The sequence below is a fragment of the Anomalospiza imberbis genome, chromosome 28 (genome assembly GCF_031753505.1).
Source record: "Anomalospiza imberbis isolate Cuckoo-Finch-1a 21T00152 chromosome 28, ASM3175350v1, whole genome shotgun sequence".
Classification (NCBI taxonomy): Eukaryota; Metazoa; Chordata; class Aves; order Passeriformes; family Viduidae; genus Anomalospiza; species Anomalospiza imberbis.
Window position 1 is genome coordinate 1,827,548 of NC_089708.1, and position 25,680 is coordinate 1,853,227.

At 55.6% G+C, this 25,680-nt stretch overlaps 3 protein-coding genes across 6 annotated transcripts in view; all 3 read right to left on the reverse strand.

The window, feature by feature from the left end:
- The window catches only part of BIN3 (bridging integrator 3), a 190,761-nt gene that overhangs the window by 28,913 nt on the left and 136,168 nt on the right, over positions 1-25,680 (reverse strand). The window contains exons 1-2 of one of the 2 annotated variants that reach the window (XM_068174523.1): positions 16,305-16,386; positions 2,595-2,643 (exon numbers count right to left, since the gene is read on the reverse strand). In XM_068174523.1, coding sequence (XP_068030624.1) covers positions 2,595-2,643; positions 16,305-16,312 — 57 coding nt within the window. In that variant the 5' untranslated portion in view covers positions 16,313-16,386. Of the gene's footprint in view, positions 1-2,594; positions 2,644-16,304; positions 16,387-25,680 lie in introns of those variants that run through there. The other variant, XM_068174524.1, reaches the window with a different exon arrangement.
- LOC137463254 (spidroin-2-like) lies at positions 12,097-16,292 on the reverse strand (the record flags this gene model as incomplete). Its single annotated transcript, XM_068174348.1, has 1 exon — positions 12,097-16,292. A coding segment is annotated over one exon (1,638 nt), but the record flags the coding sequence as incomplete, so codon positions are not given.
- EGR3 (early growth response 3) lies at positions 20,721-25,510 on the reverse strand. 3 transcript variants are annotated; one of them, XM_068174601.1, is made up of 3 exons: positions 24,784-24,912; positions 24,009-24,113; positions 20,721-23,728 (listed from the first exon to the last, which is right to left on the reverse strand). In XM_068174601.1, exon 3 carries the CDS (start codon positions 23,718-23,720, stop codon positions 22,689-22,691), a length of 1,032 nt encoding a protein of 343 aa, XP_068030702.1. In that variant the 5' UTR covers positions 23,721-23,728; positions 24,009-24,113; positions 24,784-24,912; the 3' UTR covers positions 20,721-22,688. The 3 variants fall into 3 exon arrangements, with proteins under 3 accessions (XP_068030702.1, XP_068030701.1, XP_068030700.1); XM_068174600.1 differs by lacking the exon at positions 24,009-24,113 and having other exon boundaries at positions 24,784-25,510; XM_068174599.1 differs by lacking the exons at positions 24,009-24,113; positions 24,784-24,912 and adding an exon at positions 24,554-24,682.

Consider the following 25,680-nt stretch of genomic DNA (forward strand, 5'->3'; position numbering starts at 1 on the left):
AGAGGAGGGGAGAGATTATGCTGTCTGGAATTGGATTTGCCCAGGTTAAGGTGGAAACAAAGCACAGCCATGTCTGGGGAGGGGGAGATCACCTCAGTTCACCAGCTGATATTTTCTACCGGGGTTTCCTTCTCCCTCAAGAGCTAAACTGTGGCTGACACCGTGCCCTTCTCCAAAGGATCACAAGCGAGTGGGCACAGGGAGTCATGACTAATTCCTCGGCAGCCCAGGCAAATTGCTTTTCAGGACTACTCCCGGCCTAGATGTGACACCAGCCCCAGCACCCAGACAACAAAAAAGCCTCTCTGGCTCGCTGAGCCTCTCGGCAAAGCCACCCCCCTCTCCTGACTCCAGCCCCAGACCTCATGGAGAGCCAAAGAAGTTACATCCTAACAAACGCTGCTTTTTTTTCTATCCTTCCCCCTCACCCCCTCTTTTGTGGTCCGGTCTCTGTGAGTGGGAGATCCTCTACCCACAACCACTTCCCTTCTGATGGGCTTGGGATGCAGCCCTGGAGATGCCACACCTTCCCACTTCCTGCAGCGGGCTCCGGAGCCCAGCATCTGGAACATCCCAGCCCTTGGCTGCTGCTGCTGTTCCCCAACGCCTGCACAGATGGAGTGGCTCAGCCTGCAACTGGGAGGTAAATTTGGGGGCCTGCAGCTCAAAGCAACCCCATCCCTTCCACACCACGGCAGGGAATGCCTGATCCCGGGGGATATCCATGGTTTCCTGCCGTTTGTTCTGCTTTGAAGAGCTGCACTCTATGCTGGGCGTGAAGTTCTAAGGTTTTGGGCTTCCTGTTTTCTGCTTTCCCTGTATCTGGTGCCTGGAGAGCAACACCACCACCACCACTACCACCACCACCATCATCATCATTATCATCATCCCAGGGCAAGTGGAAGCCTTTTAGAAATCAGTTCCCAACTTTGTTGACACAAAATCTTGCTCCTGGGGAGCTGAGGGAGGAAGGAAGGAAAAGGAAAAGGCCTGGAAAGGCTCTGGGTGCTGAATGAACCTCTGCCTGCCAGATATTCTGAGCTGTTCTATTTAATACACACACATGTATATATAAGCAAAGGCTGCCAACTGCTTCAGAACAGCACATTCCAGCAGCTCCGGGGAAGGGAAGATCTCAGAGGTGCCACCACTCATCTGCAGGGAGCCTGAGCACAGAGATGGCTGATTTTAGGGGAGAAAAACCTCTTCCAACAGCAGGAGGGGAGGGAAAACCAGCAAGGAAATCGAATGTATTCAACTGGGATGTGAGAATGGGTGGGCTGGAGATGCCCAGCAGAGCTGGCCAAGACACCCAGAACTGCAGAGCAGCTGGTTCTTGCCCCAGCCTGGAAGGAGATCGGCGTTGGGAACACCAGGAAAGGCAAAATATTGTGGGGTAATGAATGTGGGGACTCCTGACACGAGCTGGGAGAGGTGTGAAGAGCTGAGGGTGGGCTGCCTCACCTCAGGGATCACAGGCAACAGACCTTGCTGGTGGATTACCAGCCCCTGGAAAAGGGCAGCTGAAAACACGGGAAAACCACGGAGGAATTTTACCAGTCCTTGTCTTCATTGCCTGCCTGGCTTAAATTCTGTACTGACAGTTTGGAGCTGTTACAGAAAATTGCTGTTCCACGGCAGCAGACAACCACCAAATCCTTTAAAATAAAACATGACAATCAAGCCTTGAAGGGAGTGGTGGGATTAGCCCTCTGCCTCCAGGGAAAATGTCATGTCCCAAGGAGAAACTGCCCCACAAACACGGGTGCCCACGCATCCTGCGGAATTAGCTGGGTGTCCTGGAGAGGAAGGATCAGGGATGTCAGTCTGTGCAGGGGATTAGGTCACCAACGCCATTAGGGGGACAAGCTCTGCCCCACGCTGCCTCTAGGGCTCCCTTTTTAGAGCAGGTGTCCAGGTGAGTTTTCAGGACCAGCTCCTGGGAGGTTCCACAGCTTTTTTTTTGGCACGGGACAAATGCAAAGCCAAGCTGCTTAAGAAGGGAAAATACCACAGCCAGCTGCAAGCAGCAGCACTTGGGGTAGGAGCCTCAAATCCACGGGAATACAAAATGCTTTTTTAATTTGCTTTTAAAGCAAATGCTGTGCAGCACAAATTAATTCACGCCCGAGCACTAAGCATCTCAGCTTATAAGCCTTTCTTTGGAAACAGTTATATTCAGCGATCTGAACCACTCCTCCTCCTCCATCTGCTCCGAAAGGATGAACAAACAAGCCATTGCTGAAAGAAGGAAGGAAGGAAGGAAGGAAGCAAACCCGTTCAGCCATCTCCGAGGAAAACTGTGCCAGACCAAGAGAGCTCTTTTCCCCCACCCCGCACACACACGCTCCCCTCCCAAAAAAAAAAAAAAAAAATTATAATTTCAACAGATCCCAAACCAAAATATTCTGCCTGGATGGGGCTCCCCCTCGCTCCTCGCACGAGGAGCCGAGCGCTGGTCACACGCGGCAACAGGTTCTGCTGCTCCAGCTCCCTCCCACACGCTGCAAAATGGGACGAGTCAAAGTGCTGGCTTGACTCATCAGCCACATGATCCAAGGCTGGAGCTAAAAAGGGGGAACTGGTTTACTCACTGTCTTGGGTACAATCTGTTTCTTGGGCTGCCCGATCTTGAACGGGATCCTGGAAAAGAGAGAGGAGAAGGGAATGTGTGAGCAGCGCTGGTGCTGGGCCCGGTGCTGGGCGTGGGTCTGGGGGCAGCAGGGGGTGTCCCGGGGTGGCAGCCCCTCATTCCAGGCACTGTGCACCCCCCGGAGAGGGAAAGGGTGGGAGAGACTGTGGGGAGACTTCTCAGCATTCCAGAGGGGCAGCTCTCTGATCTCTGCTCTGTGACAGTGGCAGGACCCAGGGAACGGCTGGAGCTGCGCCAAGGGAGAGTCAGGTTGGATTTTAGGGAAAGATTCTTCCCCCAAAGGCTGGAATAAGCACTGGGAGTGTTCTCCAGGGAATGGGCACAGCCAGAGCTCCAGGAGCATTTGGACAACACTCCCAGGGATGCACAGGGTGGGATTTTGGGGTGTCTGTGCAGGGCCAGGAGCTGAGCTGGATGGTCCTTGTGGGTCCCTTTGATTCCCCCTGAGCTCAGCCCCACACAACCTCCCTCCACCCCAAAGCAAGGCAAGGATGCTCCACAAGCAGCTGAAGAACCAAAAACCACTTTAAACCATTTGTTTAAAACCAAATCTGCCGGGGAGGATAAAATAATACTAAAAAAAAAAAAATCCCAAAGAAAGCCTGTAAATATTTAGAAAGAGGATATTAAAAAAAGTAACAACCCGGTGTCTGGAGCTGCGAGCTGCTTCAAAGGATTCCTCTGCTCCAACAGCTGGAGGAGAGGCTCACCTGCCAGCACAGCCTTCATTCTTAAAATCCCTAATTCCCAGGAAAATCTGGGTTACCTGAATGAGAAGAGTACTCTAAATAAATTACACAACATATGTAAGGGTGGCTGGGTCAGCTGGGAGCAGCCACGCAGGCAGCCTGAAAATAATTGGATTTCTTTCACCTATCAGTATAATGAAAATCCAGGAATTCAACTGCTGTTGTCAATGGATTTAATTAAGTTAAAGAGGTGCTGCTTGGTTAAAGCATCTCAGCCAAAATCTCCCAATGTTTTCTGGGTTGTGATGCTTTAAATAAATAGAAAAAATCGAGGTCATAATGACATTCAAGTGTTTTTTTGCCAAAGATGTTTCACCTACAGCTCAGCTTCATTCAATTCCATTCCATTCAAATGGAATCTTCCACTGCCAATTTTCAGTTCCATTCCATCCCAAATCTGCACCAGGAGCTTCAGGGAAAGTGTCCGAGTCCCCTCCTGAGAATCTGGACTGGACCAGCCCAAATTCTCATGCTGCTACACCAAACCAGAGATGAAACCATGGATTTTGGGGCTGTGTTGCTGCCTCCCAGTCTGGTTTTTCCCACTGCTGGTTTTCCATTTGCTTCCCACCAGCTCCACTCCCAAGTCCCCAGCACTGCTCCATCCAACAGCTGCACCCCCAGGAAATGTTTTTATCAGTGTAACCTGCTGAAAAATCCGACTGTGTGCAACAGGAGGAAGAGTTTGCAATGGAAGAACGGGCGAGAGGAAGCGAAAAACCCCGATTATCCAAACTCCAAACCTTGCTCTTCCCACTTTTCCCGCTGTTTTCAAACCAAGGCTGTAATTACCCACCGGGAATAATCCAGGGCTGCACCCCCCGTGACCCTCCCTGAGCAGCTCTGGAGCCAACCTGAGTCACCAGGTTTAAATTTAATTTTTTTTTTTCAGGAGAACTTCCTGTTTATGGTTCTCCGCCAGGACCGGTGTAATTTTGGGTTTAACCCTTTCCAGCTCCTGTGGCAGCGTGAATCACCCTTCTTTTATAAACAAACACCACTCTGCTGTATAATTTCCCTGTCAATAACCGGGGGTGTGGTGCCTTACAGGAAGAAAACAAAAATATATGGATTTTTTTCCCTTTGTGTTTTCCTCCGTGGGTCAAATATAAACCAAAATGAGGCACCTCCTGCCTGCCATCCACAGCCAGGTGCTGTCACTCGATGTTTTTGGAAGTGATGGCATCAACTTGGTGGTGAAAGGATAAAAAAAAAAAGAGGATTTTACTCAGGGGAGTGTTATCCCACTTAAAACCAGTTTGCCACTCTCTGGCAGGGCGGGAACAAGCAAGGAGCTGGAGCCAGGTTGGTTCCTAGTGGGAAAGGACAATTAAAAAGGTGATTAAAGCATTTACTGTGCACAACCTGCCCCTCTGGGGGGCACAGAGAGCATCCCAAAGTGGTGCTGTCCGCTGGAAAAATGGTTCAATCCAGGGAATTTGGTACCAAGAGGGATGAGGGGTAGGAAAAGCCATGAATCAGCATTGGTTGGGGAGCAGAGCTGGGAAGGGAAGGCAGAGGGAGCACAGGGGGTCCTGTTCCATCCCACTCCCCATCCTCACCCCACCACGGAGGCCAAGGAACCCCAAAAATCCCTTTTCTTCTCCCAGAAACAAAGGGAAGTCAGTGGAGCACTGCCAATCTCCTGTGCAGCAGTAAATATCTCTATCAGCATCGTGATGCCACTTGGTAATTATGTCTGTCTCAGTAAAACCTCTAAAAAATAACCCTGTTCAAGTCAGGCCTGTTCCTCGATTATTGGAGGTTTTTTGTTCTATTTTACAATTTTACATAATTTTCCTGGTTTTTAAATCACTGCTTTTTAATATGATTCTCTGGGAGGGTTGGGTGGGGGGGGAAGATGGATGAGCAGGAAAGAAAGAAGGAAGAAAAAAAAAAAAAAGATGAAAGGTATGGATTTTATTGGAGCTTTTAAACCAAATGGATTCACCCCACGCCTCAAAATTGCTGCTGGCACCGAAGTTTTGTCCCTCTGGGAGTTGTGTCCCTGCCTGCAAAATTGTGGGGGGACAAAGTGCAGCTGCCACAGCAACATCACAACCATTTGCTTCAAACCTGAGAGGATTTTTTTCTGGTTAGAAAATGCATGATGAGGATAATACAAATAAACTGGGGGGAGGCGGATCCATATCCATCACTGCCATGAATTCCATGGATCTCCCTGGTCCCTTCAAAGCTGAGCCTGGCTCTATAAACACCAAAGAAAAACCAGAATCGGCGCTGCTTTTTTTTTTCTTTTTTCTTTTTTTTCCTGATGTCTCGTTTCTGCTGAGCGAGAGGAAGCTGGGGTTGTGTTTGGGGTGTGAAATCCCTTGAAATCCCGTTCCTGAAGAGCCGAGCGCGCTGAGTCACAGCCAGAGCGTTCCCAGCCCGTGGGGCTAGGGGAGCATCCCAGCCCCTCGCAGCCCCCTCCCTGGGAGGGCACCTGGAGTTTGGGAAAGCAGCGGGGTTCAGCGGGGAGGGAGGAGGGTGAACCACTGCAGGGAGAGGGTGGGAAGAGCTTAAAGTAAGGAAAAAAAGTGTGGGTGGAGAGAATCCTGCGAGCTCTACTCGGGGATGCTCAGGAACCCCAGGGAGGGGAAGGTGGGAGAAGCTGTGGCTGATTTTCTCTGAAGTTTCCCCAGCAATCTCATCTATTTACTTGGCTTTTCCATGTGCAAACGCAGGGCCACACACACCAAAGCAGTTAATTCTCCTCTGGATGCACAGGAGAGTTGGAAACAAACCTCCCAGGCAGGGGGGGGATACAGCTCCATGAGGTCTGCGGGGAGCTGCAGCTTAAAACATGGAGCTCCCCCTCCCACTCCCCAGCAGTCCCCTGGAAGGCAGGAATTGCCAGCAGGAATCACTCAATCCTGGCTAAATTAGGGAAGAATGGTCCTTTCCCAGGGTGGACATCAAACCCTGGCATCACCCCTGGCCGCGGGGAGCTGGGATGGAGCTCAGAGCGTGCCCAGGGGATAAATTCCCTGCGGGATGTGATTCTTCTTCCCAGCTCATTCCAGCTCAACATGGCTTTGCCACCCCTAATCAGGCCCCAGAAGGCCCTTGGCAGATAAGCAAGGGATAAACACCAAATATTTTCACCCACAGCTGATAAAATGCTCTCCCTGGGGATGTTGAGCTGCCAGGCAGGGATTGGGAAGGGAGGGAAGGATGGACAGACAGATGGACAGGCAGGGATGGGGACAGCAGAGGCTGGGGCAGTTTAGATGTTAATTAATTTGGGAGAAGTGACACTGAGCCCCTGAATTCAATATTCCTGCCCCAGGTGGGCATGAGTGGCATTTGCAGGGGACCCGCAGGTCCAGCTTTGCTATGAACTGGTGGCCAAAACTGGTTTTTACTGGTACCACTGCCAGACCACCGACTAAATCCATGTTTGCTGGGAAGTGCCCGCTTCCCGTGGAAAGTTTCAGGGTTTTTTTTTTCCTTTCTCTCTCTCTCTCTCTCTCATTGAAACCCCAAGCGCCAGCATAGCCTGGATCCCCGCCAGAGCTTCTCACTCTTTGAATTTCCACCAAAAATCTCAATTCCTTCACCGGAAAGAAACCTCTCTGTGCCTGCAGGCAGGAGGATGACACCCAGCCTCCCGTGCTGCCAGGGTGACCCCGACCCTCCAAGCCTGGTTCTCCCAAGGATTTTGGCACGTGGGATGATGGGGGATTCTACAAAGCCATCCCTTTACACCTGATCCTCTGTGCAGACAAAAATCGTCCCAAAAGTTACCACAGAAACTGCCTCGTTCCCTTTGGAAGCTGTTGGGTTGGGAATGGATTCAGCCGCATCCAGAAAAGCTGCCTGGTCATGGGATCAGCTGCCACCCCGGAGGGATCAAAGTGTTCCTGCACACCCCAACAGGAAGGTCGGGAGCACTCCAGGAAGGATGTGAACCTTCACTTTCCCACTCTGCTACGGAGTGAACTTGGTTGAGCTTCTCCTCCCTCTCCGCTTGGGTGAAGCTTCCCTGAGGGATGGAGGTGTTAGGGAAGGATTTTTCCATGACAGGGGAAAGCCAGGAAGTTCAAAGGGTTTTGCTGAGCAGCATTCCTGAGTCTCATGCCAGCCTGCACAAGGAGAGGGAACACTGCACACCAAAATCCTGGAAACTTGGAGGGGGCTTCCTAAAACCACCCAAAGGTGCAAATCCCCGGCCAGGAGGGGATCCCAGCCGCGCCCAGGTGAGCCAGGCAGGAGGGCAGACTCAGGTTAGGCATGAATCTCTCGGATGCCTCCTCGCTGTGCTCCAGGCGTGTCCATGGAAACCGCAGGCACCGTCCCACCCCGCTCCCCCCCTCCCAGGAACTCATGGCAACCGCTCCAAACACAGCGCGGAGGCAAAAAAAAAAAAAAATTAAAAAAAAAAAAAAAAAAAAAGAGGAAAAAAAAGGGAAAAAAAATTATTCCAACGGATCACAAACAGCTTCTGTCGAGGGAGACTCTGCGCCAAATCCCCGTTTGGGTGCTCTCCTCGTGGAGATGAGAGGGGAGGTCACGGGTGGGGATAGGAGGGATGTGGGGATGGGATCCCTCGGGAATGAACGCGCCCATGCCGCAGGTGAGCGCTCCCACCGGGATTTCTGCCCCATCCCTGGAAACTTGGAGGCTTTTAAGCCACGCAGGGATGTCAAGGCCGCTGCAGCGGGGGAGAAGGGAGAGAGAGGTGCAAAAAGAGGAAAAAAAAGAGGCGTAAACATCAATTTTCTGGATTTTAGGTCAGGCCAGGGAAAACAAGGCACCTTCCTGAAGTTCGGCAGTGGAGGGATGAGCTCCGGGGAGTGGGTCTCTCTGCATCCTGCACGGAGCCAGGCACGGTGTCAGTGTTAAGCAAATCAAAAATAATGTCAGAATCCTCTCTCCCACCCATTCCAAGAGGAGCATGAAAAAAATAATGATATTTTACTCACCCATCAAAAGAAAATTACTCACGCCAGGCGCGTGGGCGAGCAGAATTTTGCAGGGCTGTTTTAGGCCCTGACTATGCTACAAAAATATCCATTTTAAGCACGGTTGTGAAACACGGTTGTGGCTCAACCAGAGCACTGGGTTGGAGCTACCTGGACAAAACAGGTAGAAAAATGAACAATTAAGGAATAACCACTCCGAGGCCCGGGATGGTGGCAGGGGAGGTGGCAGGTGGCTCTTCCCAGCTGCTCCGCCCCGGGAAATGCCCGGCTGGCGCTCCAGTTTCACCACGATAAAAACTTTGGGATGTGCAAAGCACCTTGCACAGGTGCTGCAGGTAACAGGGAGGTGTTTGGGAGCCTCGCTCACCGCTCTGGTATCCACTTGCTTCATCCCAGTTAATTTTATCCCGTGCTCATCTCCCGATCCCAGTATCACTGAAACCTGCAGGGAAAGGGGAGCGCTGCCATCGGCCACGGCAGGCTCCAAAAAACATCAATATTGATTCAGAGGGAAGAAAACAGAGCCCGGGGCTGTGCTTGCATCACACCTGACCAGCCTGGCCACGGCTCCAAAACACGGAAAATATCCAAAACATGGAAAATATCAGGAATAACCAACAACCTGTGCAAAACCGTAACAGGGAAAATACCAGGAATAACTGGGAATAACCAACAACCTGTGCAAATCCATAACATGGAAAACACCAGGAATAACCAACAACCTCTGCAAATCCATAACAGGGAAAATACCAGGAATAACCAACAACCTCTGCAAATCTATAACAGGGAAGACACTGGGAATAACCAACAACCTGTGCAAATCCATAATGTGGAAAACACTGGGAATAACCAACAACCTGTGCAAATCCATAATGTGGAAAACACCTGGAATAACCAACAACCTGTGCAAATCCATAACGTGGAAAACACCGGGAAAAATCAACAACCTGTGCAAATCCATAACAGGGAAAATACCAGGAATAACCAACAACCTGTGCAAATCCATAACAGGGAAAATACCATGAATAACTGGGAATAACCAACAACCTGTGCAAATCCAAAACACGGAAAATAACAGGAATAACCAACAACCTGTGCAAAATCTATAATGTGGAAAACACTGGGAAAAATCAACAACCTGTGCAAATCTATAACAGGGAAAACACTGGGAATAACCAACAACCTGTGCAAATCCATAACAGGGAAAATACCAGGAATAACCAACAACCTGTGCAAATCCATAATGTGGAAAACACCTGGAATAACCAACAACCTGTGCAAATCCATAACGTGGAAAACACCGGGAAAAATCAACAACCTGTGCAAATCTATAACAGGGAAAACACTGAGAATAACCAACAACCTGTGCAAATCCAAAACATGGAAAATATCAGGAATAACCAACAACCTGTGCAAATCCATAAAGTGGAAAACACCAGGAATAACCAATAACCTGTGCAAATCCATAATGTGGAAAACACCGGGAAAATCAACAACCTGTGCAAATCTATAACAGGGAAAACACTGAGAATAACCAACAACCTGTGCAAATCCATAACAGAGAAAACACCGGGAATAACCAACAACCTGTGCAAATCCAAAACACAGAAAACACTGGGATTAACCAACAACCTGTGCAAATCCATCATGTGGAAAACACTGGGAATAACCAACAACCTCTGCAAATCTATAACAGGGAAAACACTGGTAAAAACCAACAACCTGTGCGAATCCATAACAGGGAAAACACGAGGAATAACGAACAACCTGTGCAAATCTATAACAGGGAAAACACCAGGAATAACCAACAACCTGTGCAAATCCATAACATGGAAAACACCAGGAATAACCAACAACCTGTGCAAATCCATAACATGGAAGCTATCAGGAATAACAAACAACCTGTGCAAATCCATCATGTGGAAAACACTGGGAATAACCAACAACCTGTGCAAATCTATAACGTGGAAAACACCAGGAATAACCAACAACCTGTGCAAATCCATAATGTGGAAAACACTGGGAATAACCAACAACCTGTGCAAATCCATAATGTGGAAAACACCAGGAATAACCAACAACCTGTGCAAATCTATAACAGGGAAAACACTGGGAATAACCAACAACGTGTGCAAATCCATAATGTGGAAAACACCTGGAATAATGAACAACCTGTGCAAATCCAAAACATGGAAAACACCAGGAATAACCAACAACCTCTGCAAATCCATAATGTGGAAAACACCAGAAATAACCAACAACCTATGCAAATCCATCATGTGGAAAACACTGGGAAAAATCAACAACCTGTGCAAATCCATAACAGGGAAAATACCAGGAATAACCAACAACCTGTGCAAATCCATAACAGGGAAAATACCATGAATAACTGGGAATAACCAACAACCTGTGCAAATCCAAAACACGGAAAATATCAGGAATAACCAACAACCTGTGCAAAATCTATAATGTGGAAAACACTGGGAAAAATCAACAACCTGTGCAAATCTATAACAGGGAAAACACTGGGAATAACCAACAACCTGTGCAAATCCATAATGTGGAAAACACTTGGAATAACCAACATCCTTTGCAAATCCATAATGTGGAAAACACCGGGAAAAATCAACAACCTGTGCAAATCTATAACAGGGAAAACACTGAGAATAACCAACAACCTGTGCAAATCCAAAACATGGAAAATATCAGGAATAACCAACAACCTGTGCAAATCCATAATGTGGAAAACACCAGGAATAACCAACAACCTGTGCAAATCCAAAACATGGAGAACACTGTGAATAACCAACAACCTGTGCAAATCCATAATGTGGAAAACACCAGGAATAACCAACAACCTATGCAAATCCATAACTGGGAAAACACTGAGAATAACCAACAACCTGTGCAAATCCAAAATAGGGAAAACACCGGGAATAACCAACAACCTGTGCAAATCCAAAACACAGAAAACACCGGGAATAACCAACAACCCCACTCTGAGGCTGTGCAAACTCATCCACCCTCCCACCCTCTTGGAGAGGCAAACAAGATCCCCTTTTCCCTGTGGGAATTCAGCTGGGGGGAGTGGGAAACCAAAGCAGGGGATGTTTGGGAGTCTGGTTACGAGGTTTGGTTTGATGCAGTCTCAGGAACCTTAAAAAACACTTTATAAAGTCAAAAATTATGCACTCGGGGCAGTAAGGGGATGACACAGTAAAATCCAGCACTCCACCCCCTTTATTTTCAGAAGGAGTGGTGGCCAAGGGAATCACTGGATTGCACATGAGGAAAAGGAGGATGAGGATGCTCCAAGAGATCCCAACCCATGGGAAAGGAAGCCATGAAGCTCGGCTGAGATTCCAAAAACATCTCAGCTGTCCATGCAAGGCTAGAAAGGCAGAGCTGCCTCACTGCCTGGGGGCAGGAATCGGGAATTTGGGGGTTTAATCCAGGCTGTGTCACCAGCAGCAGCCCTCTGGAACAGTTTCCTGTGTTGCTACAAGGGTCATCATTGTGCTTGGGGAGTGATCCTCGTGTTCCTGGGAGCATTCCCCGTGTTCCTGAGAGTGATCCCCGTGTTCCAGGGAGCATTCCCCCTGTTCCTGGGAGCATTCCCTGTGTTCCAGGAGTGATCCCCATGTTCCTGGGAGTGATCCCCGTGTTCCAGGGAGCATTCCCCATTTTCCTGGGAGCATTCCCCATGTTCCTGGGAGTATTCCCTGTGTTCCTGGGAGCATTCCCTGTGTTCCTGAGTGATCCCTGTGTTCTTGGGAGCATTCCCCATATTCCTGGGAGTGATGACCATGTTCCAGGGAGCATTCCCCCTGTTCCTGGAAGTGATCCCCATGTTCCAGGTAACATTCCCCATATTCCTGGGAGCATTCCCCATGTTCCTGGGAGTATTCCCTGTGTTCCTGAGTGATCCCTGTGTTCTTGGGAGCATTCCCTGTGTTCCTGAGTGATCCCTGTGTTCTTGGGAGCATTCCCCATATTCCTGGGAGTGATGACCATGTTCCATGGAGCATTCCCCCTGTTCCTGAGAGTGATCCCCGTGTTCTTGGGAGCGATCCCCATGTTCCTGGGAGTGATCCCCGTGTTCCAGGAGTGTTCCCTGCGTTCCTGGGAGAATTCCCTGTGTTCCTGGGAGTGTTCCCAGCCCTCATGCAGCACAGAGAACTCACAAGGAGCGAGGGATGGCCCAGGATTAACTCCACACCACTCAACAAAGCACCAAACTGCCAACAGCCCTTAAATCTCTGGGGATTTCCCTTACAAAAAAATTAAGGATACAAGCGCCCAGGAGCCCAAATGGTGGCAGTCTGTGCCACTCCCCAGCTCTGCAAGACAAAGCTGAGGATGAAGCTCCATCCTCTTCCTCAGCTGCAGCATCCAAGCCCTGGAAAAAGAGGGATCGACCCAGGACTAACGGTGCCCAACGCCAAAGAGACGCACGTGGAAGCTGAGCAAAGCCCCCGCTTCACTGTGGGAAATGAATTCACAGAGCATTTTTAAAGCTTGACAGAAAGTTCACATCGTATGTGTATGCAAAATCCAGCACTTCCCAAGGCAGCCAGGGCTGGAACAAAGCTCTCCCTCGGCGGAGCGATGTCAGGGCCGGACGTGCCTCGCTGTGACATTTCGGCAGCAGGGCACGACCCCACGTGTGTCAGCGGCGCCACGGACGTCACGCCGGGCCCTGCACGCCGTGAATGGCCCGATTGATCCCGGGAGGGCAGCCCGGGAAGGAGGGCAGCCCCGGGAAGCAGCGGGCAGGGAGGGCACACGCCCAGGGCCGGACTGAGGGCGATTGTGCGGCCGCCACGGCGCTGGAACCCCGCGGGCTCCGAGCCCGTCGTGCGTCAGCCGCGTTCCGGAGGGTGACGCGGCCGGAGAAGAAAGAGACTCAGAATTCCCCAGAGTTCCCCCCACTCCCCAGGCAACTGCTGGAGTTCTGGATGCTGAGAATTTGAGACTTTCTGTACGGACAGACTCTGACCCCCAGGAGAGCGCTGCGTTTGACCTGAGGCAGTGGAAAAGGCTTCCAAAATTGATTGATAGCACTGGGATTATGCATGTGGAGCTGGTTAGGAGCGTGTGATATCACAGGGTGGAAAACTTAAGAGTCTGGGGTTTTAGAATATAGAAATAAATATGAAGCAAGATGGAGGTTTTAGGGCAGAGGCAGGTTGTTCTTCTTTACCTTCTTCTTCCTTCTTCTTCATGGGTTTGGGTGGTATTTTGTAATTGGACAGGAAAGTCCGCAGTGCAGACTTCGAGGGATCAGTTATTGGGTTAAAAGTGAAAATCATTTAGGTACCATTTCTTAATTGGATAGTTTAACCTTAAAAGACCTTGTAACAAGAGATAGTTAACCATTTTGTGCCTTGTTAATGAAAGACTGCAGAACTCACTGCTGTGAGACTGTAACATTGATAAGAAATAATAAACAGCTGATAAACTACCATCTCAAGTACCTCCAATCCCAACCTCAACAGAGTAGAGAAAGGAAGCCAAAAACCGGCAGGCAACGACCTCGGATTTCTCTCCAGAAAGAGGTGAAAACATCAGATCTCCCAGAGAAAGGGCTCCCAGAAAGAGCCACGTGTGTTGTGGTGACAAGGGACAGTCCCCGGGGATGGATGGACACCGGGAAGTGCAAGTGGAAGTGCTGCACCCAAATTATTCCGCATTCAACGCATGAAGGGATTATTTTTTCCTCACGTTCTGGCTCTGAAGCCCCTCCTGGACCAGAAGGTCCCTTCCCGGACCAGAAGGTCCCTTCCCTCAGACTCCCTGGGAAAAGTTGGCTCCAAAACCTCATTAGCCAATGCTGACCAGAATTGTTGCTGTTCTGAGATGAGTAAAGCAAAACCAAAGTGATTCTGGTGGATAAATGTGTATTTTTAGCCCAAATGCCCAGTTTTAATCAGCACCTGTGTGTGCCTCATTACATTCTTGCAGTACATTTCCAAACCACAACTTCCACAGCTCCCAACCCAAAAAATTTTCCATTGTCACCATGGAACTCAACCTGCCAGGCAAGGAAAAGCCCTTTTAGCTCTTGATCCATCCCATCCTTTGCCTCTCCCAACAGGGCTGGATCTCCAGAACTACCCAGGATGAGAAATCACACACAGCAGTCCGGATTAATTTCCAATATTATTGATTTCTAATACAATTCAAATAAACAAGCACCAAAGGAACCAGTGTGTCCAAACTGAGCCCTCATAAGTTTGACTCAAACACGTGGGAATTCTTCTTTCCTCTTTTTTAAAGGAAAAAGCTTTGCTTTCATGGAGTTGAAGGTGGTTTTTCAGCATTTCAGAGCCAATGGGGACATTGGGGGACCCACCTGGGCAGGGAGGAGGGGGAACGGTGGGAAGGGGTCAGGGGGGGACTGTGGGGGGCACAGGTGAGGGGTGTGAGGGGTGCACACCTGTGGGGACAAACCCGGCCAGGACCGGGGCAAACCCGGCCAGGACTGGGGCAAACCCGGCCAGGACCGAGGCAAACCTGGCCAGGACCAAGACAAACCCGGCCAGGACTGGGGCAAACATGGCCAGGACCGAGATAAACCCGGCCAGGACCAAGACAAACCCGGCCAGGACTCGGGCAAACCTGGCCAGGACCGAGATAAACCCGGCCAGGACCGGGGCAAACCCGGCCAGGATCGGGGCAAACCCGGCCAGGACTGGGGCAAACCCGGCCAGGACCGAGATAAACCCGGCCAGGACCGGGGCAAACCTGGCCAGGACTGGGGCAAACCTGGCCAGGACTGGGGCAAACCCGGCCAGGACCGAGATAAACCCGGCCAGGACCGAGATAAACCCGGCCAGGACCGGGGCAAACCTGGCCAGGACCGGGGCAAACATGGCCAGGACCGGGGCAAACCCGGCCAGGACTGGGGCAAACATGGCCAGGACCGAGATAAACCCGGCCAGGACCAAGACAAACCCGGCAAGGACTGGGGCAAACCTGGCCAGGACCGGGGCAAACCTGGCCAGGACCGGGGCAAACCTGGCCAGGACCGAGATAAACCCGGCCAGGACCGGGGCAAACCTGGCCATGACTGGGGCAAACCTGGCCAGGACCGAAATAAACCCGGCCAGGACCGGGGCAAACCCGGCCAGGCCTGCGACAAGCCTGGCCAGCAGCAGGGACCCCACCAGGACAAACCTGGCCAGCACTGGGGCAAGCGTGGCCAGGACAGGGGACCCCACCAGAGCCAGCACCGGGACAAGCCCGACCAGCACCGGGACCCACTCCAGGGCCAGCACCGGGACAAGCCCGACCAGCACGGTGAACCCACCCAGGGCCCGCACCGGGCCAAGCCCCGGCAGCACCGGGACCCACTCCAGGGCCGGCACCGGGACAAGCCCGGCCAGCAGCGGCTCCGCTCCAGGGCCAGCACCGGGACAAGCCCGGCCAGCACCGGGACCCACTCCAGGGCCAGCACCGGGACAAACCCGACCAGCAGCGGCTCCGCTCCAGGGCCGGCACTGGGGGCCCTCCAGGCCCAGCAGTGGGGCCAAGCCCGGCCAGCACCGGGACCCACTCCGGGGCCAGCACCGGGCCAAGCCCGGCCAGCACGGTGAACCCACCCAGGGCCCGCACCGGGCCAAGCCCCGGCAGCACCGGCTCCGCTCCAGGGCCTCCACCGGGGCTCCCACCGGGCCAGGGCCGCTCAGCACCGGGGCCCGCTCCGGGCCCGTCCCCGGCTCCTCCTCCCCCGCAGTGCCCAAGGCGAGGAGCCGGGACCGGGCGGGCCGGTGCCAGCGGCTCCGGTTCCCCCGCCGTGCCTGCTCCCGGTCCCGCCGGTCCCAGTTCCTCCGCCCTCACCCGGTCCCGGTGCTCCCATTCCCTCGCCCTGCCCCGCTCCTGGTCCCGGTTCCTCCGCCCTGACCCGGTCCCGGTGCTCGCATTCCCTCGCCCTGCCCGCTCCCGGTGCCCCGGGGGTCCCCCCGCACTCACCAGCTCATGTTCCCCCTCCGCCCCGCGCCGCTCCCGGAAGTGCCGCCGGTTTTGGCCCCGCCCCTTCCGGCACCGCTCACCTCCGGGGCCGCGCGCCGCGGTGACGCCACGAGGGGGGGCGTGACGTCACACGGCGGGGGGGACGTGACGTCACGGACAAGGCGCGCGGGGAGAAGACCCCGCAATTCGTCCGGTTTCGGTGCAAAGGATGGAAATGGGGCGGGAGGGGGTGGAGGTGAATGGGGCCGGGAGAAGGAATTGCCTGGATCATCCCCAGGGTGGGCCGGGAGAAGGAATTGCCTGGATCACCCCTGGGGTGAGCGAGGAGGAGGAATTGTCTGGATCACCCCTGGGGTGAGCGAGGAGAAGGAATTGCCTGGATCATCCCCAGGGTGGGCGAGGAGAAGGAATTGCCTGGATCACCCCTGGGGTGAGCGAGGAGAAGGAATTGCCAGGATCACCCCTGGGGTGGGCTTGGGCACGGGGAGGGGATGCCCAGGAACATCCCAAAAGTGGGTGAGGGCAGGAGCGTGGAATGCCCAGGATCACCCCTGGGGTGGGCTTGGGCACGGGGAGGGGATGCCCAGGAACATCCCAAAAGTGGGTGAGGGCGTGGAATGCCCAGGATCACCCAGGAACACCCCGGAGTGGGCAGTGGCACAGGGAGGGGATGCCCAGGAACATCCCAAAAGTGGGTGAGGACGTGGAATGCCCAGGATCACCCAGGAACACCCCGGAGTGGGCAGTGGCACAGGGAGGGGATGCCCAGGGGCATCCCTGGGGTGGGCGAGGGTCAGGAATTGCCTGGGAGCATCCTGAGTTGGATGAGGGCACGGAGAGGGGTGCCCAGGGTTGTTCCCTGGGGTGGGCGAGGGCACAGGGAAGGGATTCCCGGGATGGGCATGGGCAGGGGCTGCCCAGGGACAGCCTGGGGTGGGCGAGAGCAGGGGGAGGAGCAGGACTGCCCCGGTCAAGGAAATCCAAGGGATGTGCGGCACCTTTGGAAGAGCAGGAGCACCCACTTTTGGGCAGAAAAGTCCCCAAACCCATCTTGAGGAGGCGGGACAGGGGTGGGAGGGACAGCAAAATCCTTTTGGTGACCAAAATCCCACCTTGTCCTCAGCACTGACCCACCAGCCGCCTCCATCCGTGAGCCCGGGGTGCTGCAGAGCCCCCCCCCAAGATCGGGGTGCCCCTGGACCCCCAGTCACCAGCCCAGGGTGCCATCCTGGGGGTGGGAACGGCCCTGGTGCCACCGGGCTGGTGACACCAGCCACATGCCAGCACACGGGGCGGAGGCGCGGGCCGGGCGCCAGGGGTGGCTTTATCAATTAGCAGGTGGAGGTAAACAGCACGGTAATTACAGCCAGGGAGGATGATGCTAAACTGGGAAGGTGTTACCGACACCGCTGAGGACAGGGATTAGCCCAAAAGGAACGGGAGGGGGGGCGGATCTGGGGGGGCCACCAGTGGGGAGGGTGGCACCCCCCACCACTGTCCAATTTTGTGCCAGGATGGGGAGGAGGAGCCAGGGTGGGTGGGGAGGGGAGGATGTGAGGTGGCCTGAGGGGAAGGGATCGGTTTTGGGGGTGCTGGTGGGTGTCAGAGCGAACCCCGAGGGGAGGCAGCCAGGAGGGTCCCCCACATCCCTGTCCAGGTGTGGGCAGGGTGAGGAGGAAGAGGAAGGCTGGGGCCAGGAAGGTTTTGCTGCCAGCTGGGCCAGGCTGCTGCTCCTGGGCCTGTCCCCACCGTGATGCCCCTCACCGTCACCTCGGGGTGCAGGGAGTGGGACAAGACAGGGCTGGGACGAGCCTGGGTCTGTCATCCTGATGGCCACAGGACTCGGGGAGCATCTTCTGCGGAGGCTCTGCTGTTTGTCCCCCTGTCCCAGGAGGATGAGTCTGGCCCCTTCCTCCAGAAGGGATGAGGATGCATCCACACGGTCCCACGGGGTGGGAGATGAGGTCAGATGATCCAGAACCATCCAGGCCTTCTGTGGATGATGTCTCCTGCCAGGCAGTGGCAGAAGCTGAGCCAGAGGTGATAAGATCAGGGAAGGATCCCACCAACATCTGTACTCCAGCTGCAAACCCGGAGCTTCTGGCTGTGGGTCCTCATCGCTCCCGACCCCAGGGACGGGGTCTCAGCTCTTGGTGCTCCTGCTGAGCAGCAAATCCCATCCCGTGGAGAGCTCTTGGATCCAAGCACATCCTGCAGACCCTCAGCAGGGAGGAGCGAGGTGTTGGTGGCCTCCTCAGGACCCCGCCGCTCCCGTTGAGGAGGCAAAGGCAGCAAGTTCTGTGGAGCTGGTACGTGACTGGAAGCCCTTCCCTCCTCCCCAGAACACAGATAGCCCAGAATGGGGATGGAAAGTGCCATGTTTCCGTAGCAACCAACATTTTTCGTGCAAGGTGCCGCACGCACTCCCCGCGCTTTGCCACCCAAGGGTGCTCCTCACCTTCCTGCTCCGCGCCCGGGTGGTCCTGCCCAGTGGGACACCCAGGCCTGGCTGGCAGAGAGGGTCCCCAGGGCCTGGTGGGCTCCTTCCCTCCTCCTCCTCGCCCGCAGAAGGAGCCCAAAGCGTTGGTGCAGCGTTGGGTGGCTCCTCACTGGGGCAGCTCCTCTGCTGTGCCAGGATCTCCAGCATTTTCCAGCACAAGCCACCGGTGGAGATGGGCACCTCCAGCACCACCAGCAGCAGCACAGCACCCTCAGGTGATGCTGGGGGCGTGGTGGCTCTCCCTATGCGTGCCAGCTCTGGTTCCTGCCCGCCTGAGCCACACACGGGGGCACACAGGGGCACCGATGGCTCCCAAACCATCCCGCAGCCCCTCATGGCTGCAGGACCTCTGGAGCACACAGGGAAGGACAATCCCAGCTCATCCTAGTCCAGCCTCACGTCCAAACACTCAACCACCAGGAATCCACACGGAGACCTGGTGCAGCGCCACAGCCAAGTCCTCAACACCACTAGATGCCATCCCTGTCTGGGCCATCTGTGCCCTGAGTCACCATCAGAGCCTGGATTTGCCCCAAAATTAGAGCCTTTCCAAGCCAGAGAGCTCAACAAACCCCCTGCAATGGGCAGAGCTGCCCTGGAATGGCCGGAGCAGCAGCTTTTCCGGGCCCGGCTGCAGATCCAAATCAGAAAGCAGGAAATCTGACAACATTGCCAACGCTTTCATACCCTGGGAACACCAGGAAAGACCACGGTGCCAATGCCAGCCACCAGCACTGCCAGCAAGGCCTTGGGAAGGAGGACACCTGTGGGATGCCTCACCGGTCACGCTGCACCCCAGCACAGCTGGACCCGCGCGCACCGGGGGACCCCCAGAGCCCCGGTCTGGGATCCTCCAGCACAATCCCAACTCCGGGATTCGAGCCTCCATCCCCATCCCTGGGGAAGGATCCAACCACCACACGCCACCACTCCAAACATCCAAGCGCCTCCAAACTCCTTCTCCCACTCGTTCCTCGTGCCCGTGCGAGCGCCAGCGCTGAAACCCAGCGATTTATTTTTATCCCGAGTGATCCAGGCTGGGAAAAAAAATCCCCTGCGGGCGCTGCCCCCGGGGCGATTTGGCGGGTGAAGGGCGCGGGAGCATTACCGGCTGAAGCGGCACGATCCTCTTTGGTGGCCCAAAGTTATCACGGCAGCCGCGGAAGCCGCCGGCAAAATGGTGACGGGGTCAAGGTGGCGGCGGCGGCACGAGCAGGGAAAAACAGGATGGGAGGTCAAGTACAAAGCAAGGACATGGCGGATTTTTGGGGAGAGGGTGGGTGCCCACATCCTGGTTGGGTTCGCCTTATCCTGGTTGGGTCCCCCACATCCCAGTTGGGTGCCTCAATCCCGGTTGGGTGCCCCCATCCTGGTGGGGTGCCCCCATCCCGGTCAGGTTCCCCCATCCCGGTTGGGTGCCCCCATTCCAGCTGGGTTCCCCCATCCCGGTCAGGTTCCCCCATCCCGGTTGGGTGCCCCCATCCCGGTCAGGTTCCCCCATCCCGGTTGGGTGCCCCCATCCCGGTCGGGTTCCCCCATCCCGGTTGGGTGCCCCCATTCCAGCTGGGTTCCCCCATCCCGGTCAGGTTCCCCCCATCCCGGGAAAGAGGAGACACGAGGACGGAGCCGGTCGCCTTCGGGGTCACCCAGCGGGGTCTTGCTGTGCCGTCCTGTGGATAGAACTGAAGCAGAGGGAGGGGGACTGAGAAGAAAAAGTGGGTTACTTTTTTTTAAAAAATCATGTAAGAAAATAATATTTAAGGAAATACAGCACTAGGAAAAAAAATTCTGTACAGACAGGTTTCAAAGTCGCCCGTAAAGAGACACAGCACCCACTTCCCTGCACATTTCAACCCTTTTTACACTCCCCTTACACATTAAAACCTTGATTTTTTTACTTTCCAAACCAATATAGATCAATTTAAGCAAATAAAGATATTTACTACAGATTTTGATTGTCAGCAAACACAATATATTTACTGCATTAGCATTTGCTCACAGTGCAAATGGTACAACAATACATCAGTTCAATATTTCTGATTTTTTCCCTTAAAAATGCTGTATGCATTAACTATCATATTTGCATTACAACATGACAAATGAGCAAATGAAATGTGTGTGAAAATTATCACCTTTTCACAATATCAAGCATATTTTTTTTAACCTTAGTATAAGGTACTATAAATCCAAGAAATAAAAACATCCACAAAATATATTACATCTGGTATGATTTTTTTTCTCTAAGTACTCAACTTTATACAAAAGTCTTTCAAAAAATATCATTCCCTTAGGTTTGTGTGGTTAAACCTGATTGTGGTTTGTTTTTCTTTTTTTTTTTTTTTGTTCCTTTCAGTTCACATAAATTAGACTGCATTCTTCCTCTTCTCTTTATTTTTTGTACGTTTTTAATGTGTTTTTTTGTGTTTTTTTTTTCACATGCAGACATCAAACCTGGATAGCACGACCTTTTGGCAACAAAGATTTTTTTTTCTTTTTAAGTCATTATTATTTTTGCTTAGTTTAGCTTAAATGTCTGAGCACAGTTTTATTAAAACAAAAGAAGAAAAAAATCAGAGCAGTCATGCAATGACATGCACATACCAGAAGGAGAAAGAAAAAAAAATAATAATAAAATAGAGGACTAATTGATTTTTCTCCTCCATAGTTGGGTGGTTGTTTTAAAGTGACCAAACAAAATAAAATAAAAATATCTCACATTATAAAAAGTATTCAGCAAAATACTGGGGTGCTTTTTTTTTTCCCTGTATTTCTGTAAAGAATTTCCCTTCTGCTGAAAACAAAGAAAAAAAAAATAATAAAAAGGAAAAGAAAACAAAAATAAGAAAACAAACCCAAAAGCTGCTGCCGGGACATCGCTCCCCACCGCCCCCCGGAGTTGGGGGGACCCGCAGAGCTGCCCCCCACCCCACCAGCCTGGCTTGGGGGGCTGAGCCCTCTTACCTCCAACACGGGGAGCCGGTGCTTGGGGACACGGGGGAGACACGGGGGGCAACGGGGGCTCCAGGCCCAGCGAGGAGAGGAGCCGGATCAGCTCCGTCCATCCATCCATCCATCCATCCATCCATCCATCCATCCATCCATCCATCATCCATCCATCATCCATCCATCCCCTCACGGATCCTGGAGCGCCCAGCCCCGGGGGAGCCGGGCAGGACGGGACCGGGGGGGGGGCCGATCCTGGAGCAGCCAGCCCCGGCAGGGCGGGCGGGTCGGACCGAGCCCTGGGATCCAGGTCAGCCGGGAGTATTCCCGGGATCTGCCGCCCGGGCAGCCCGGAGCTGGGCCGGGTGGGTGCGGGCGGGATGGAGCCGGGAGGTGCCGGGTGAGGGCCGTGGGGTGCGGGAGAGTCGGAGCCGGGAGAGCCGGGATGGGGCAATCCAGCCGGGATCCGGGCGGTGCGAATAATCCAGGTGCGGGAGCAGGGATCCGGGAGAGCCGGGCAAGGAGGGTGCGGACAGCCCGGCCCCGGGCGGTGCGGGTGTGGGCAGCCGGGATCCGGGAGTTGCGGGAGCGGGCAGCCGGGATCCAGGCAGTGCGGGCGGCCCGGCCCCGGGCAGTGCAGGTGGAAGCAGCCGGGACGTGGAAGGTGCAGGAGCAGGCAGCCGGGATCCAGGTGCTGCGGGCAATCCCAGCGCGGGCAGCGCGAGTCCGGGCAATCCGGGTGCGGGCAGTGCGGGTCCCATCGATCCAAGTGCAGGCAGGATCCAGGTGCGGGCAGCCTGGACCCGGTCAATCCGGGTGCGGGCAGAGCGGACCCGTCGCAGCACAACCCCGGTATCCTGAACACCGTGGGGTTCCCCCCGGAGCGGTGCCGAGGGCAAGGGGAGCAGAAGGGGTGCCACCGCGCCGCCCCCCACAATCCCTCAAGCGCACGTGGTGACGGCAGGGGCGAGGGCGACGGGGGGCGAGGTGGTGGCGGTGGCGGCGGGGGGCGCGGCGGGGGGCTGCACACCCGAGCCCTTCTCGGCCTTCTTCTCCTTCTGCTTGAGGTGGATCTTGGCGTGCCGCTTGCGCTCGTCGGAGCGGGCGAACTTGCGGCCGCAGAACTCGCAGGCGAAGGGCTTCTCGCCGGTGTGGGTGCGGATGTGGGTGGTGAGGTGGTCGCTGCGGCTGAAGCTCCGCATGCAGATGCGGCACTGGAAGGGCTTGTGGCCCGTGTGGATGCGAAGGTGGCGGGTGAGCTCGTCGGAGCGGGAGAAGCGGCGGTCGCAGCCCTCGGCCGGGCAGGCGTGGGGCCGCTCGTGCAGCGGTGTCTTGCTGGGCCGGTTGGGATACTTGCGGGGTCGGATGGGCTTGAGGGTGAGGGGCGGCTGCGGCAGCCCCCCGAAACCCGGGTGGATCTGCTTGTCCTTGAAGGCCTTGATGGTCTCCAGCGGGGTTATGGGGGGCGGGTTGACGCGGATGGGGTCCAAGCTCTGGAAGGGTTTGTGCTCCGTGATGGTGCCCATGTCGTTGGGGTGGTGGTAGAGGTTATAGTCTGGGATCATAGGGAAGAGGTTGCTGTCCAAGGCAGGCTTGGCCGCCTGGTAATCCTGGGGGGAGTAGGTGAGGCCAGGGTTGCTCTGGGGGTCGTGGAAGGAGACAGGCTCTGGGTAGAGGTCACTGCAGGAGGAGTAGGGCGGCAGCGCGGGGTACATCTGGTCCACCTCGCCCTGCGGCGGCCCCATGCTGCCCGCCGAGCTCTGCGTGCTGGTGAGCGCGCCCGAGGACGGCGGCACCCCCAGGATGCCGGCGCTCATCAGGCTGATGATGTTGTCCTGGCACCAGTTGGAGGGCGAGTCAAAAGCGAATTTCCCCAGGTAGGTGACAGTCTTGTTGCCCGGGGCGGGTTGAAAAGTGCCCGAGTAGGAGGACAATTCCTGACCGGCCTTTTCGTTCGCTAAGCCAATGTCCATAACATTATCTGCAAAGTGCGAGAGAAGCGGGGCAGGGTAAGCCGGGAGGGCCCGGGGATGCACCGGGGGATGCTCCAGGGGATGCTCCGGGGAGCGGGGATGCACCGGTTCCCCCTCGCCTCGCTCCCCCCGCTTTCCCTCGCTGCTTCCACCCCGCGTATGCGGCGCTGCCTGCCGGGGGTCCCGACGATGCGGGGCCGCCCGCGCCGCCCCCGCGAGGAGCTGCCCGGGGTGGGTGGGTGGGTAGGGGGGACACCCCATCGCCGCGCCGCCGGGGGAAGGAGGTACCTGCGGCTACAGGTAGGCTTCCTCCCCGTCCAGCCCCGGCAGCGCTGGGCACTCCGCGGAGCCGGGGCTGCGGCCGCCGACGCCGTTACCAACTCGCCGCCTTCCCTGCGCCGAGCCCCGGCGAGGAGAAACACGGGGATTGGGGGGGGGGGGGGGGGGGGTTTAGCCTGGCGGGGCTCGGCGTGGGAGCGGGGACACGCGGGGAGCACCCGCCCCCGCCGCCCTCGGCGCTCACCTGTGCCCCCCAGATCCTCCCTCTCTCCTGTTTCTCCCCCCACCTCCCCGTTTCCCCCAACCCCGCGCTCCGGGAAAGTCGGCGCCGCGTCCCGGGGAGCCCACGCTGCCGCCGCCGCCGCTGCGGGGTGTGGGGGGGCGGCTGCCACGGCCACGCGCGTCCGCGGCACCTCCGCACCCGCGCGGATCCCGGCGCGGGCGGGCGGCCCCTGAGCGACACGGGGGTGCCCGGCCTTCCCCTCGTCCCCTCGGCCCTCCGGCTTTTCCACCCGGGTTCTCCTCCCCACGGAGCCCGGCCGCCGTCCCTGTACCTGCGGCGGCGGCTCGGCGGCGGCAGCGCTCGGCGGAGCCCTGCAGCGATCGCGCGGAGACACGGCGAGGAAAGGGGTGGGTGGGTGCGGGGGGGGGGACGCTCCCCAGCCCCAGCTCTTCCCTTCCCTCCGAGGCTCCATGACACCCTACCCACAGCATCCTCCTCCTCGCCCCACCGGCTCCCCCCCTGCTCCTGCCTTTTCCCCATTTTCCTTCCCTCCCGCTTTACCTGCAGCCATCTGGTTGTAGTGAGCCACCGAGTCGCTGGTGCTGGAGAAGATATTCAAAGAGTTGGGGATCTCCTCTGGGTACAGATTGTCAGGCAATTGGTTCATCAAAGTGTTCATGGTCCCCGGCAGCTTCTCCAGTAGTTTGCCTGTCATAGCACTGGAGGAAAAGGCTGGTTCAACGTGGCTCCGAGCTCGGCTCCCGAGGAAACAACATCCGAGTGGCAAATCCGTGCGAGGGAAATCATGCAAGAAGAAAAGTTGGGGCGGGGGCGGCGGGGGGGAGGAGGAGGAGGCGGGGGGGGGGGGGCTGGGGGTGGCCGCGGAGGAGGGGGCGCGGGGGGGGCGCGGTCCTCCGTGGGTCCCTTGGTGGTGTTTCCTCGAGGGGGAGGGGGCGATCTGGCTGGCAGATGTGGTTGTAGAAGCTGGGGGGGGTGGGGGGGGGGAGGATTTAACCCCTCCTCTCTCTCTCTCTCTCTCTCTCGCCGGCTCCCGGCCCCGGCCCCGCTTCCCCCGCGCTCGGCCCCGCTCCGCTCGCCGGTTCCTTCTCTGCCGCCCGACTGCTCCGCCGGGGACTCCGCGGGGCCTTTATGCGGGAGCGCTCCGTGACGTAGCTGCCCATATATGGACAGACAAAGCCGAGCCGAGGCCGAGACGTCACAATGGAAGCTCCGCACAATGGAACGTTGGAGAGAGCAGGAAGCGGGGCCGGCGCGCGCGGGGACGGGGGACAGGGCACCGGCCGAGGGGAACCGGGAACCCTGCACCGGGCAAGGGGAACCGGATACCGGGCTAGGGAGACCGGGAACGGGGCATCCTGCACCGAGCAAGGGGCACAGCGCAGCGGACGCCGGGCAAAGGGGACCGGGCGCCAGGCATGCTGCATCGGGGAAGGGGTA